The sequence below is a fragment of the Myxine glutinosa genome, chromosome 1 (genome assembly GCF_964187855.1).
Source record: "Myxine glutinosa chromosome 1, kmMyxGlut1.1, whole genome shotgun sequence".
NCBI classification, from domain to species: domain Eukaryota; kingdom Metazoa; phylum Chordata; class Myxini; order Myxiniformes; family Myxinidae; genus Myxine; species Myxine glutinosa.
The window spans coordinates 178,664,356-178,679,566 of NC_136261.1; the positions used below are offsets into that span (position 1 = coordinate 178,664,356).

Here is a 15,211-nt window from a genome sequence, read left to right on the forward strand (position 1 = left end):
ATGCACATGAAAACAATAAAAATTCCACTTGGAATATGGCTAACATTACACAATGCTCGGAGTACAAATACTGTACATCTTTTTTCTCACATTGAAATGTCTTCTGCATATCGCCACTTGAGAACCTTTGGTCATTGTTCAGCTGAGTTGTTCGCCTCCAATTCAGGCCTGTAGTCAAGCTCGGCATAATTTGTTAATCTTTTTTTTCTTGAACAATAACTCAATGATTTGATACAGAGTGAATGGGACTCAACTTTGAGATTCTAGAAGCGAAAAACACAAACTCGAGTAAGTCTCAGATTGCTTTGATCGACTTTAAACATATAAATAACTAGAGTTCATAGAACACGTTACCTTACACAATCTTCAAGTATATACTTCAATTTTAATAAAATAAAGATTGTTAAAGTCGTGTAAATAAATTAATTCCAGAATCTACCGCCGTTTTACTGCCATGACGCAGTGTCTATTACACCACCCTATCTACCACGTTACATTAGTTATTTGTGCCTGTTGTTTGTGTCCTTCCTAACATCCTTAAAACAGTATGTTCCCTGTTTGGGATGATTTTTCAATTTCGTTGGACTGCCAGGCAGGCAGAATAGGAATATTATCTCGCTGCTCTCTGTGCAGGTGCGATCAGGACAAATTCAGAGACTAAGCACTGCAAAACGGCAGGTTTGTTTTCCGAAATATCTTCCGATTCAAGTTCAAAAATATAACATTCAATTGAAATCAAGTTGTTCCTCAATCATAAATAATCTGACATTTATAGTCAGACGGACAGGATCCAATTGCTTAAAAACGCTTTTCACTTTGCGTGCGTGATGTAACTACTAACATCATGAGAAAAGTCCAAATTTAGCAGCCGATTCGATCACAAAATTGATGGATAAGCAATTAATAAATACAAAACATGGTATGATTCTATTCCATCATGCTGGCCCATGGCTCACAGGTGAAATGTCAACTGATATTCTATTCTATCCTGTTTGCTCCAAAATTTGTGGAGTAGCCATACTTCATACAATATTATATATATATATATATATATATATATATATATATATATATATATATATATATATATATATATATATATATATATATATATACTCTGGCTCTGGCAAAAACAAACACTTGGGGGGCAAAAAAATTTTTAAAAAAAATTGAGATTTTGATATCATCTGATTCCCCATGCTTTTCCCTTTCATTTGATAAATACATTATGTCAATTGGATGAAAATTAACAAAGCTATGGTATTTTAATGACAATTATATTTTCATTTAAACAATGGCGATAATTAGGTTCAGAGTTCACAATACAGTTCACACGCACAAAGAATGTGCACACGTAGAGGTTTTCATTCATACTAAACATGTATGTTGGGGATCTCCTTCGAATTATGATGTATGGCTCATAGTAAAACATTGAAATTTCGCGATCTTCGTGTCTTTTTGAGCACATTTTGAGAATGACATTTTAGATTATTTTTCGAATTTCACAACTTTTCTGTTGTTTCTTGGAAAAATGTTTTGGTGCATAATAATCTAGAGAAGTTACTCTTTTTATCCATATAAAAATCTCAATTTGGTCCCTGTGGTCGTATTTTGACTCTCTTCGGCTTTTTCTCACTAAGTGAAATGCCCCCAAGTGTCTGCTTTTGCCAGAGCCAGTCACACACACACACACACACACACACACACACACACACACACACACACACACACACACACAACAAGACCCAATTATGTCTCTCACCTGTCATTGGGGAGAATAAGCAATCAGCTCTCAACGAATCAATTACCTGAAGTAGCTAAGATTTAAAAAAAATAACTCCCATGCTTTTCTATAATACTTTTGTACGGTACTGTTTATGTTTTGCCATACTTTTGTAGGCCACTGTGTATATATATATATATACAATATATATATATATATGATGAATTGCTCTGATAATTGCAGGTGAGTTACATAATTTTGTAAATCCAATTCAACGCAGCCCCCTCATGGCTGCATTTTTAAATGTTATGAATTACGACATAAAGAATGGACCTACTATGTTATGATCATCCTATTCTATGCCAACCTCTTTTTATAGCCAAATAACCACAAACAATGTCGTGACGGAATGGTGAGATAAGAATGTGTAGTAGAAGGTACTGTTTGATGACGAGAGACTTCTTGTGTTACCACTGGTATACAACAGTTGAAAAAATATCTGATGATTCTCTTGAGATCTGATAGAAATATCATGAAAATCTCATCAGATCTCATAAGAATATTTTTGTACACATACACTATTAAAGTAAAATACAACATTTACAGTTATACCTGTGGGTGAGCCATATAGATTTTTTATGATGTATTTTTCAACAGTGTGAAAGACTATACATAATTATAATATGAAAGTGGATTACAAAACAAAGTGTCACAAACCTTAACTACATTTTAGGTTTCGATAAATCAAATCCTTTCAATATTTTACTCATGGATGTGAATTTTAAATAAGGCTCAATTCAATGGGTAAGTGACTCATGGATGGGTCCTTGTTTTGGTAATAACAGGCAAGTATTACAAACTGTCTGAGTTTTCAGCTCTTTGATGAGTACAGTACTGACTTGTGTGGACAAAGAAAAAAAAGAACGGATTTAAAATAAATTTAGACACAGGAAGAGACCTTTTGACCCATCACTCATGTGCCATCACTAAAGCATAACAACCTCTTCTTTCAGCTTGGTCACGTTCGATGTAGTGAACCTATTATTACCATTAACTTTATCCAACTTAAAATCCCTTTATAATTAACTTGCATGTTCCATTTCAACTTCAGGTAGGAAATTTTCAGGAGTTGCAAACCCCCATTCCCCAAACCAACACATAAATATACTAGAACGGCACTCGGTAAAGCACCCATCTCTGCCAGGCTGAACAGTTTATGTTTTGTATCCCACTGATAGGCCGGATGTGCATCTGGACCTGGACCAAAATCTAATCGGCTTGTTCTTGTCACATAACCAACTTGTCCACCAAGTTTATTCATAACTCGTCCATAACTTTTTAAAATATCGTGTCGTATATAGCTTTTCGCCCGATCTCTCAATGGTGAGGAATCACTAAAAAATTAAATAATTGTCGTATCCGAATACATATGCAGATCTCCACCAAAATTGAACCTATTCTTCCTCGTCACACACACACAACCTCCTCACCAAGTTTCATCTAAATCTGCCAATAACTCTGAGATATCCTGCAATAAGTCGGGTTTGGCCCCATCACCAAATGGTGAAGAATCACATTCTAAAAAATCTACCAGCCAGATCCGAATCCGAATCTTCATCAAAATCTAATAATGTCGTCATTGTCACGTACACTACCGATCTGCCAAATTTCATCAGAATCCATCCACAACTTTTTGAGATATCTTGTGCACAGACAAACACAGAAGCAAACAGACAAACAGACAGGCAGACAGGTGAAAACATAACCTCCATCCACCTTTGGTGGCGGAGGTGAAAATCACTTTACAAATTCCAGGATCCGGATTTGGATCTTCACCAAAATCTAATCAATTCTTCCTTGTCACATGCCCAACCTTTCCACAAAGTTTCTTCCGAATACGTCGACAACTTTTTCAGATATCTTGCTCACAAATAAACAGACAAACAATCGGGTGAATACATAACCTCCCTCCGCCTTCGTAGCAAAGGTACTCACTAAAGTGGTGATAAGTAAATCAAACAGCCACCCAGCTAAACAAAACCAAAAATAAATGACAAACCAAAAAATAAACAAAATAAAAAAATAAACCAAACATAAACCCAGCCAAACATAATTGTATGTGACAAATTCACGAAGACAACTCTGCTTGACCAATTGTTTGTTTCCGAAGGTATGTTTAAATTAATTAAACATATGGAAAATAAATAAATAAATAAAACGCAGACAAATGTAAAAAATTAATTACTGATATCCTTAATTATTTTCAACAAATGTGTAAAGGAATTAGTGCCATCTATTTATTACATACATTATGGCAGGATTATTGATTTAGGTCCCCTGCATACAAGGACGGCAATCGGAATGAAAAGGTTTGGGGGTAAATTGGAGAGGGGTCGTGTGAGCTAGTGCAGAGCGCAAAGCCAATAAGGCATTGGGTTCGGAGTGGAGCCATTAGGCAGGCCTCGGAAAATTTAATGGTTCTGTGCACTTTATGGATGCTTGTGCTACCTTTTCTGGGAAAGTTATTTTAGGGTGATTGGGAGAAGGGAGAGGGGTCAACCGTACAGTTGTGTGCCATACAGTCCCAAAAATAAAGGAATTGGAGCAAAGAAAAAAAATCGAAGTAGGCAAGAAAGGAATAGGGACAACAGTCAAATGATCTAAAAATCCAATTGAGTAAGCAAGTGGGGCGAACAGCAAATGTAGGTCAAAAGCAACACTCCAAGTTGCGAACATTTTTCCAAGATGGAAAAAGCAAATTAAACATCGGAAGTCCTCCGGATATTTTGTCGTCCAAAAGCAAAATGATAGACAATGATAATAATGTCTGAAAATGTAAAATTCAATTTGTTCCCAAAATGCATCGAATCAATTAATATTGATGGAAACAATGTTCCCAAAAAGCACAGAATCTATTAATATCGATGTAAAAATGCTCCCAAAAAGCACAGAATACGTTAATATTGCACTCACCAAGTAATTCATTGCTCATTCAAACTTTTCCTCAAATGTATCAAGTCAGTTGCAAAGAAAGCTGCATTGTAATCCTTAATGAGTATACACATTTTTTATTCTTCACCCCAAAAAGCGGGGGGAGAGGAGGGAAATCGACAATTCGATATGCTATCTGCCCTCCTCAAAAAAGTGGGGGGAGGGGAAGAATGGTCTGCTCCTCCCACTCCCCCATTCATCACCCTGCATACAAGTAAAATGTGGATGTTACGCTAGATTTTCTTGCTCATTTGATAATTTTAAACCGAGTGAATGCTATGTGCATTATCTAGATGGGAGAGTGTAACTCTTTTGTAAATTATTATTTGTGTCGTAATTGCACAAAGATCCAAAAGTGTGCATTTGGCCCATGGGGGCCAAATGTGAGGTTTCTCTGTGTGCTTCTCAAAAAACCGATGTCTGGGGTGTCTGACTTTGCTGTCTGTCTCATTCCATTTGGAAATTTTGCATTAATTCAGAGACGTTCATGAAGGTTACTCGGACAGTCCAGATTGTATCAGGTGCCATTTATTGCAATGTAATTTTTCAAAATGTTTGAAAGGTCAAGTCCCTTGAACGCATAGCTTGTCACAAATTTTGTTTTGAATCTGTCGCTGTGACATTTAATGGCTACAGCATAAACCAGAAAGGACAGCTGGCTTAATATCTCCATCTATCGGAAATTATACTTTGAGATGCAGCACACTTTGCATGCGCTGAATCAGGTTGGCAATTTATTATTTGATTTGGAGTTGACTTCACAGGGGAACAAATTTAGGACAAAACTCAGCAGCAAGCTTACTACCAATTGATGTATCCTATCCACCTACAACAATAACAACACCCAGTTTTATATGGAGATCTCACATCACTACATTTTTCTTCGATTGTATACAGCACAAGGCTGTGGGGTAGCATCATTGGCTGAGGGTGCAGGTGTGCCACTGATGCAATGCCCTCTGCTAGTTTCAGTCACGTGAAAAAGTAAGAACACCCCATGTAAAGTTTTGAGTTTTTCAACATATTTCAACATACAGCTATTTGATCTTCATTTCAAGAATATTGATAGATAAAGGTGATATAATATAACAAATATCATGAAACATTTACATTTTGTAGTCCATTGTATAATTTAAATAAACATAAATGCAAATTTCGCATGTGGAAAAAGTAAGTACACCCTTGGCTCTAAGAGGTGGTATTGCCCGCTTTGGCAGAAACAACCTCAAGTAGGCATTTCTTATAACTGTCTACCAGTCTCTGACATTGACTGGGAGAAATTTTTGCCCACTCCTCCATGCAGAATTCTTTCAGCTGTGCGATGTTTGAGGGGTTTCTTGCATGCACAGCTCGTTTCAAATCCCCCCACAACATCTCGATGGGATTTAGATCCGGGCTTTGACTTGGTCATTCCAGAACCCTCCATTTCTTTCTTTTCAGCCATTCCTTGGTGGATTTACTGGCATGTTAAGGGTCATTGTCATGTTGCAAGGTCCACCTTCGGTTGAGCTTCAACTTTCCGAAAGATGGCCTCACATTATCCTCAAGCACCTCTGGTACAATGAATAATTAATCGTGGATTATATGATGGTGAGCTGCCCAGGCCCTGATGCAGCAAATCTGCCCCAAACCATAATATTTCCCCCACCATGCTTTACAGTTGGTATCAGGTTCTTGTGGTCAATGCTTTCTTTGGTTTTCGCCAAACATGTCTTCTGGTACTGTGGCCAAATAGCTCTACCTTTGACTCATCTGTCCAGAGCACATTGCTCCAGAAGTGCTGGTCTTTGCCTAGGTGTTCATTGGCAAACTTTAGTCTTGCCCTGATGTTCCTTCTGGGCAGCAAAGGTTTCCTCCTGGCACACCTCCCATGTAGATCAAATTTGTGCAGCCTCTTTCTAATGGTAGACACATGCACTTTGACATCAACAGTGGCAAGAGCTGCCTGTAGGTCCCGTGATGACATTCTGGGGTTCTTAGAGACTTTTCAGCATCTTGCGGTCTGCTCTTGTGCTGAACTTGCTGGGGCGGCCGGGCCTGAAGAAGTTGGCAGTTGTTTGGAATCTTCTCCACTTGTAGATGATCTTCCGGACAGTCGAATGATTGATTTCAAATTGTTTGGAGATCTTTTTGAATCCCTTCCCAGACTCGTAGGCATCTATAACCTTCTTTCTGAAGGCCTCAGAGAGCTCTTTTGATATAGACATGGTGACACCACACACTTCAACAACAAAGAGCAAACCAAACTAAATGTCTGAGGTTGAAATAAGACAGGTTCCTCCAAGATCCTCTCTTATGATGTTCTAATCATTTGCACATGAGCTGGTGCACCTGATTCTAATTTTAGGTATTTGAAGTAGTGATAAATGTAGGGGTGTACTTACTTTTTCCACATGCGAAATTTGCATTTATGTTTATTTAAATTATACAATGGACTACAAAATGTAAATGTTTCATGATATTTGTTATATTATATCACCTTTATCTATCAATATTGTTGAAATGAAGATCAAATAGCTGTATGTTGAAATATGTTGAAAAAGTCAAAACTTTACATGGGGTGTACTTACTTTTTCACGTGACTGTCGGGCAGGAAATTTTAATTGGTTCATGGTGCTGGCGATAGCTCGCCTACTCTTCACGAAGGATCTTTAACGTTTTTCAAGGGATGCTGGCAGACAGGATTGTCCAATAAACGTCCATCCAAAGGACGCCACACACAATTTATAAATCATCCTGTCTGTGAAACACCAGGATGACAGCTTATAACTGGGTCGGTATTCCAACCCCAGCTAGACAGCTTAGGGGCGAGGGTGCGTACCGCCTCGGCCATCCTATCAGCCCCATTAAATTACCAATCAGGCTCAACTGTATGCTTGGTTTCCACACTTTCACAGGGTCAGGCTAAGTCAAACTGACAAGATGGCTGAGAAATGATAACAGTTACATTTCTTTACATCTACAAATAATCTTAAATTACAATTTGTAAATTTCTGTGAAACTGATCATATTTCTACAGTTCAGTCTGAAATGTTAAAAAGTTACGAACTGATTCATAGTTAGGTCATTCACGATTGTTTGAAAACATGATTATGAAGCGATATGTGACAAAATACAGCAAGTGAAAGTCCAGCACTGCATTACCTGCTCCATGAAAACCGAAATAAAACTTAGGATTTGTTCTGATGGAAATCATTCTCAAAAGTAATATGATCAATAAGTCAATGGCCTATTACCCCTCATCCATCCTTTTCAACAAGTTATGTGTTGCCAAATTCGTTTTGAGGTACAGAACAAACTGTATGGTTTACAATTGCTGAGTAGGATCAGGATTTGAATGTGCAATCACCAAATTACAATGCAGAAGTTTAGACAATCGAGAAAACCCAGAACTCACCGCACATGACCAACTGCAGTGCTACAACAAAATATGATTGATTGTTCAGTGCAAAAGTTCAATAGATGCAAAAGTACAATGTATAAAATTAACTTAGGTTTGGTTGTTAGTCATGGACTTTTAATGTCAGGGTGTCATTGACTTTTAGTCATTCACCTTTAATGTAATGACTTAATTAAAAAATAAAAAAGTTCCCTGACAAGGAACTTCAAAACAGGAGGATGCCATTAGGCCCAAAAAAATCTCAGCCGGGGTTCAAACCATCAACCTCACACTCAGGGAATATACTTATCATTACATCACAAAGTCTGGTTGAATATTCATCATATTTAAGTTTGCATATGCATGGCATTAGGTGATCACTGATCAAGACTGTCGCCAAACATAATTAAAGCCATAAATTAAACTACCAAAACTGTTTTTGGACAAAGCCCTCTCTCTCTCTCACAGATCTCCCGATGTCCCTGCTCTCAAATGTTGTACTTGTGTGCTTCCCCCTCTCTCCCCATCTTGTCTCCTGCTCCCTTTATTTCATCTTATGTGTCCGTTTGTTTTTTTTGTCATTAATGTTAGGTCTTACACGAGCCACAATCTTATATACAAAAAATAAAAATAAAAAAAAAGAAAGAAAAAATCTCTCGAGCAGCAATTAAGATATAAATTAAACTTATTCTGTCACATCCCCGATTATTCCCAATTTAATTTTGAGGTCGACGGGAGAATATATCTGGCCTGAGACTTTCTGGAACCGACTGACCAGGCCTGACATTTGACTGGAATGAATTTGGAATTTAGCCACCGCGTACCTGTAATAACTCACCTACTCTTCACGAAAGACACAGCGAGATATTTAACGTCCACCAACACCACCAGTACTGGTAGACCAGTGCTCAGGATTAACATCCTTTCGATGATGCATTGTCCTGCGAGCAAAACTGCAGAGTGAAAACAGCAGTTTATAGCTGGGTCTAGATTTGAACTCAGGCTTGACAATTAAAAGGTGAGTGCAGGTAACCCCTTGACACATTTTAACTTAACAATCACTCGAATTATTTTTCTGCTTTAATGTAAGTCGCAGCCTTTGTGATCAACTGCCAAAGGTCACACAACACACACCCAAGTATTTCTCTGCATTGCCAAGAGAAAAATGTACTATTCCATCACCAGCATTTTTGGCAGACAGAATGGCCTAAAGGTACATACATACACTCACCTAAGCTGTCTAGCCTGCGTTTGAATCCCAACCCAGCTATAAACTGTCATCCTGGTGTTTCACAGACTGGGCGATTCATTAATGTGTGTGCCGGGCCTCGGATGGACGTTAAATGGACGTCCCGTCTGCAGGCATTAGTTGGTGACGAGTCCAGCGACGCTTTGGATGTTTGAAATCCTGAACCATAGTTTTCTCCCCCAGATGGAAGGTGTGAACTGGTTTAATAACTTCATGATTTCTCTGTTGTTTTCATTGATCTCTCCACTTGACTTGACATGCCAGGTTTCAGTAATGATAAACATGTACGTGGATGCACTCTAGAAGCTTCTGCTGGCATCGTCTCAGTGACAGAAAGGTGTCTTCTTGGGGGGTCTTCTTGCAGGCAAACAATAAATGTGCCAACCTTTGTTGCACATATTGATTGAGAACTTTGTTTGGGTCCGATCAATTTTTTAAAGATTTATACCTCAAGTTTGTTCAGTTGTGATATTCAATGCTGGATCAGAAGGTAGAGACCGTTGAACTCTCGCAAGGAAAACTAGGATCTACTCTCTGAAACTATCTCTCGAGGCAGACCAGATGATGTGCAGATCTCAAACAAGACCCAATGTATTCTCAGTGTTCGTCATTCGTGTAGGAAGCACCTCAAACCATTCCTGAATCTCACTTGAAGTACTGACCTGACCAGTGTATCCTCAAGCCATTGTCTTCATTCATAAAATTCCAGGATGAGATTCAAGCAGGTCGGAAAGCATTCGTTTCTGGAATTCAGGAGGCATCACAACTCTGCAACACCAGAACACAACCTTAATCTGTAGACAATTGGTCTTTCCTGTCAAAAAATGGTTGAATAGTTGAATCCCTTTTGAAATTAGGACATCTGTTCAAGGTGAAATCCAGGATTATTGGAAGGAATGGATCTTCTCTGGTTCTTTTGCACCATTCTATCAAACTACAGGTAATTCTACAATGTACTAAACTTGTAATACTGTCTCTCTCTTCAGACTCCATGCATTGTCCATCATGACAATGCATCCACATTTGTGGGGTCATGAGAACACCTTGCACTCTGCCATAATTGCAGGTTAATAAAATCAAGGCCCAATATTGCATCCTTAAAGCTTTGAATGTTGGACTCTGATCTCAGAATAAAACTAGAACGACACTCGGTAGAGTGCATACATCCCCCAGGCTGAACAGTTTACGTTTTGTATCCTACTGATAGGCCGGATCTGGATCAGGACCTGAGCCAAAATCGAATCGGCTTGTTCCTGTCACATAACGAAATGATCCAGCAAGTTTCATCCGAATCCATTCACAAATTATTTGAGACTAGCCGAAACCCGTGGAACATCCACGGAAGGGAGGATGTGGTGTATGGATAGAGTGTACCATTATGGATGGCATAGGGGATTTGCTTGTCCGAGTAAGAGTTAGGAAGAAAGATGAGAATGAAGAGTGCGTATATGAACAACGTATTTATTGCAATCTACTTAAATGACAACGCTATGATATACTTTTGAAAAATGAATGGATTCGTAATAGGAATCGGCATAGCACCACTCTGGGCTTGTCCACTCAGTGGACAGCTTGCTGTCGCCTTCGACTGTCCAATCAGCGGACGGCTTGCTTCGCCTTCGCCCAGCAGACGCCAATACGATGGCGTCGTAAGATGGCGTCGTATCGGCAGTTAATCGGATGCTTTTTGGCCCCAACGTCGGCTAATTCAGATTTTTCGAGTATGGCTGTACGTGATAAACAAAGAGCGAGGTTCGTAGATCGTAAATCCATTCGTGCCGTGGGCATCGGGTCACTGGGTGTGGTGTAAAAGGGACAACAAAGTCGAGTCCTAACGCTATTATTATATAGATATCTTGTTCACAGACAGAGAGATAGACAAACAGGGATAAAAACAACCTCCGTCGAGCTTCGGTGGAGGACGTAAAAAGAAGGGAAGAAATCCCAAGAGTGCCCTAAAATTCTGAAGTCTAATGTATTTCAGGTGGTGAAGGACTGGCATTCAAAGCTGCCACCGATAAGCAAGCAGAATGTATTGAGGAATGTGATGCATATATGCAAAACAACCCAAAGACATTGGGTTCAAATCATGTTCTGGTATAACGTGGTATTTGAAAGTGAGTGTGTTATCTCTGAGAGTACTCCTAATACCTAACTACCTTGTACATTAAACACACCCACACACACACGTTTATCAAGTTAAAGTGAAACTTACTATTTCAATACATTTATATATTTAATTCATTTTCAGTTAAATGTTTCGTGACATCTTCACTCTGTATTCTCCTTAAGCCGTTTCCCATCGATTTTGGATACTTGGTTCAAAGAGCATGAATTATTGGCCTATTTTTAAGGAACTGGTTGCCCAGGTTTGATGTTCAACTGAAGACGAGGAATTTGGAATGTATTCTGGCAAGAGTGCTGGTAATAACCTCTGCACAAAAGATACTGAGACCTTATAACGTCCACCAACTACCTTTAGCAGATTGGACACCCAATTTGTCTGGGACGGCGCACTGTGATGCACCAATCTGCATGAGAAGTTTATAGTCACACCTGAAATTGAACAAAGACGAGACAACTCACAAGTAGGTGCGCTACCTCTACACCATCCTATTGGACTGTAGCGAAATTCTGCCGAATAGATATTGTTGGCATTGCATCGGAACAGAAATTTAAAAAATTTAATCTGATTCTGCCCTGTATTATGGCTTAGTCACATATGATGCTGCCGCCGCACGGTTCTGCGGTCTGCGGTTTGTAGATGGGATTTTTACAAATCGTACGGCTTTGCGGGCTGCGGCAGCAGTGTTCACAAATGTTATGGGGTCCGCACGGTAATCGTAAAAGTCATGAAATCAAAATGCGTGAGGAGACCGGAAGGCGAACCGCGAGGTGCCCTCACGGTGACCGCAAGGCATTCGCAAGGCGCCCGCACGGTTGTTGCGGTTGTCACGGTTGCCGTTAGGCCATCGTACGGCAGCACTAAAGTCACTGCACGGCCGCCGTACGATATTTAGAACATCGTACGGCCATCTCACGGAGGCCGCAAGACCTTGCGATACTACATGCGGTGGGGTTGCGGCCTACGGCCTAGCGATTTCCGAAAAAAAGTTTAATGTCAAATTTTAAAAATCATAAGCCCCTGCGACGAGCAAAAAACCTTGAGATCGCCTCACGGCTACCGTATCTACCGTGCGCCACCGCACGGTTATGGCAATTTTGGGGAGTTACGGCCGCCGCCAACACGCCGCAGGCCATTTGTGACCGAGGCAATAGGGATCATATCCCAGGACAGGACCACTCACAACCAATCACACCACCAACCGAACCACCTCGCAATACCAACCATCGTCGAGTTTCCCATCATTCAATCCACCGTCATGAGGAGGTTGTCGGCCCAGATGATGTGGCAATTGTTTGGGAGACTTTGTGTGTATGAACAGCAAGAATATTGTAATTTTTACTGCGTGCAAAACAGTACGTTTAATTCAGCGACGCAAGGTACGCAACGTTTTACTTGCATGACCGCCTCAAGCGTGGTTGGTGTGTCGAACTACAAAGTGCAACATAATTATTCCACTGATGACACCAACATAAGAAACCAAAAGTTGTGACATAGTTACAAGATATAAAGCTATATATTGCAGGTTGAGGTGTCATGGAAATATCATGCCAGTGAGATGCATGTCCTTATGGGATATGGTGGTTTATATATTTTATGCAATCCAAAAATGCACAAATCTGGCAACATGTGCTTTTCATTATAAATACTTCATGAAGCCGTAGTCACAATATTGGCAAAATTAACGCAGATTAATTTATCGGCTTAATATTTTGTTTTGATGAACGCCGTGCTCCATAATAGAGGGACAATTATTTTGATCCTTCTAAAGAAGAAGAAGAAGAGGAAGAAGCCGCACGCTTTTCCAATTTGGATGCCTTTGATCCATGTCATACATTCTTCTCTCATTCCAGAGACAGGACGAGGACAACCTCGATCGCTACGATGAATGTCTAATTCAGGCCAGATTCATGGACAACAAAATTAATGGAATAATGCAAAGGTTTGTGAAAATGGCACCCTCCCTTATGCTGTTGATAAAGAACGACATGAAAATGAATGCAGAAAGAATGAAGAAGCAGAGCACTTTTTTCAGCTTCAGATACATAAGACTTTCAGGTACACAATCCTGGCTGGGTCACCACTCCAACGTAGGATACTCGAATGGCTCATTCATCCCTGGAAGCAGGTACTGATTTTGCCGACCTCGGAAGGTTGACAGGCTGAGTCAACCCACCTGGTGTTAATTCAACGGCTGGACAGGGGCTTGAGTTCAGGACAATGAGATCTCAAGCCAACCACTTTAAACCAACACGAGGCTTTGAACGAATGAAGGGAATAATGAAAGCATCGACTCAAACTGTCCGCGGGAGGCGTGGCAGGATGACGTTAGAAGCGCGAGCACGCTACAGGTGTGTCCAAGAGCCCGGGGAGGATAAACAAAAAGGTGGGACACGCAGCGAACGGAGCACAAGCATAATGAGGTGTTAGTGCCGAGCGCTACCCTTTGATAGACAAGGGGAGGACGTCGTGGGCACTACAAGTACAACCGTAAAATCCAGTAGGGCTAAAAACGATCCTTCTTGGTCTTGGTGCACACGGTAATTTCTGCCCTTATTAATATAATTATGACACCTTCATAATTAGTCGTGTCTACGATTAAAACGACTTTTTCAGGATGTATTACCTTTTTAAATGCTGTAACTTGATATTGTATAATAAACTGCCAGGATGAAAAGTTCCCGTGAAGCGCTGATCACATGTACGCGCGCCATATTAATCCCATATATATTAAATTGCGCGGCTTTTCATTTTCAGCTGTCTGTGTCCGAGCCTCGAGTGTCCGATTCGAGGTATCGAGTGCGGACGGTCGGCCACCGGCCCGGGACTCACCCCATTGCTTTCCTGCTGCGGTGTCGCTATGAGGACGCAGGTGGGTTTCTCCGGTAGTTGTGCACCGAGACGAGGCGCGGGACCCGTGTGTCGGGCGTGGGCGTGGACAGTGCTAAGGGGGCGGAGCCACGCCGAGGCCTTGGCAGATCGAAACGAGTTCGCGATGCTGCTTCGAATGGGCGACGGGAAACGGCACGGCCGCCTTTATACCGCCGAGTTCACGGACACTCGACCTATCCCCTCACCGCAGGTGGGAGGGCTTCGACTTGCGATTCTCGACACCGGCGAAACACCTTTGTATCAACGACTCGAGAAACACAAGTGATCAGTGACGAAAGCCTTGCAGCTTTCAATAAGTGTGATTACGTTTCATAAACTTCTCTCATGGAAGTTCAACAAGTGCAACTTGTATAATGTGGCTGTAAATGTAGTGTTGGTGATTATGATCATAAAGTGGCAAACCAGAACCCTCTTAACCTTCAATTGATTCTTTTCCATTTATCCGCCATCCTCGTCCCTTCTGTCGATCTTCATTTATCTTATATATGAATGCGCTTTAGTTAAAGTCAATCCTTCATGGTCCGTGGAAAACAATGTAGCTCGTACAAGGAAACTTTTGAAAGATGATCCCGATACTTTAATGGTGAAAAACGCACAAACATACATAAACATATACAGACTTAAACATATATGATATAAATCTATATACATATATACATGAACATAAACATACATTATATATATAATGTATATATATATATATATACATACATACATGAACATATACATATATGATATAAATCTATATAGATATATACATGAACATATACATATATGATATAAATCTACATGAACATATACAGACTTAAACATATACATATATGATATAAATCTATATACATATATACAGGA

General features: G+C 40.1%; 1 protein-coding gene across 1 annotated transcript in view; it reads right to left on the reverse strand.

Annotated features, from left to right (window-relative positions):
* The window catches only part of LOC137431436 (periplakin-like), a 116,473-nt gene extending 101,996 nt beyond the window's left edge, over window positions 1–14,477 (reverse strand). The window contains exon 1 of the mRNA XM_068122758.2: window positions 14,300–14,477. Coding sequence (XP_067978859.2) covers window positions 14,300–14,304 — 5 coding nt within the window. The 5' untranslated portion in view covers window positions 14,305–14,477. The remainder of the gene's footprint in view (window positions 1–14,299) is intronic.
* Between the last annotated feature and the right edge of the window lie 734 nt (window positions 14,478–15,211).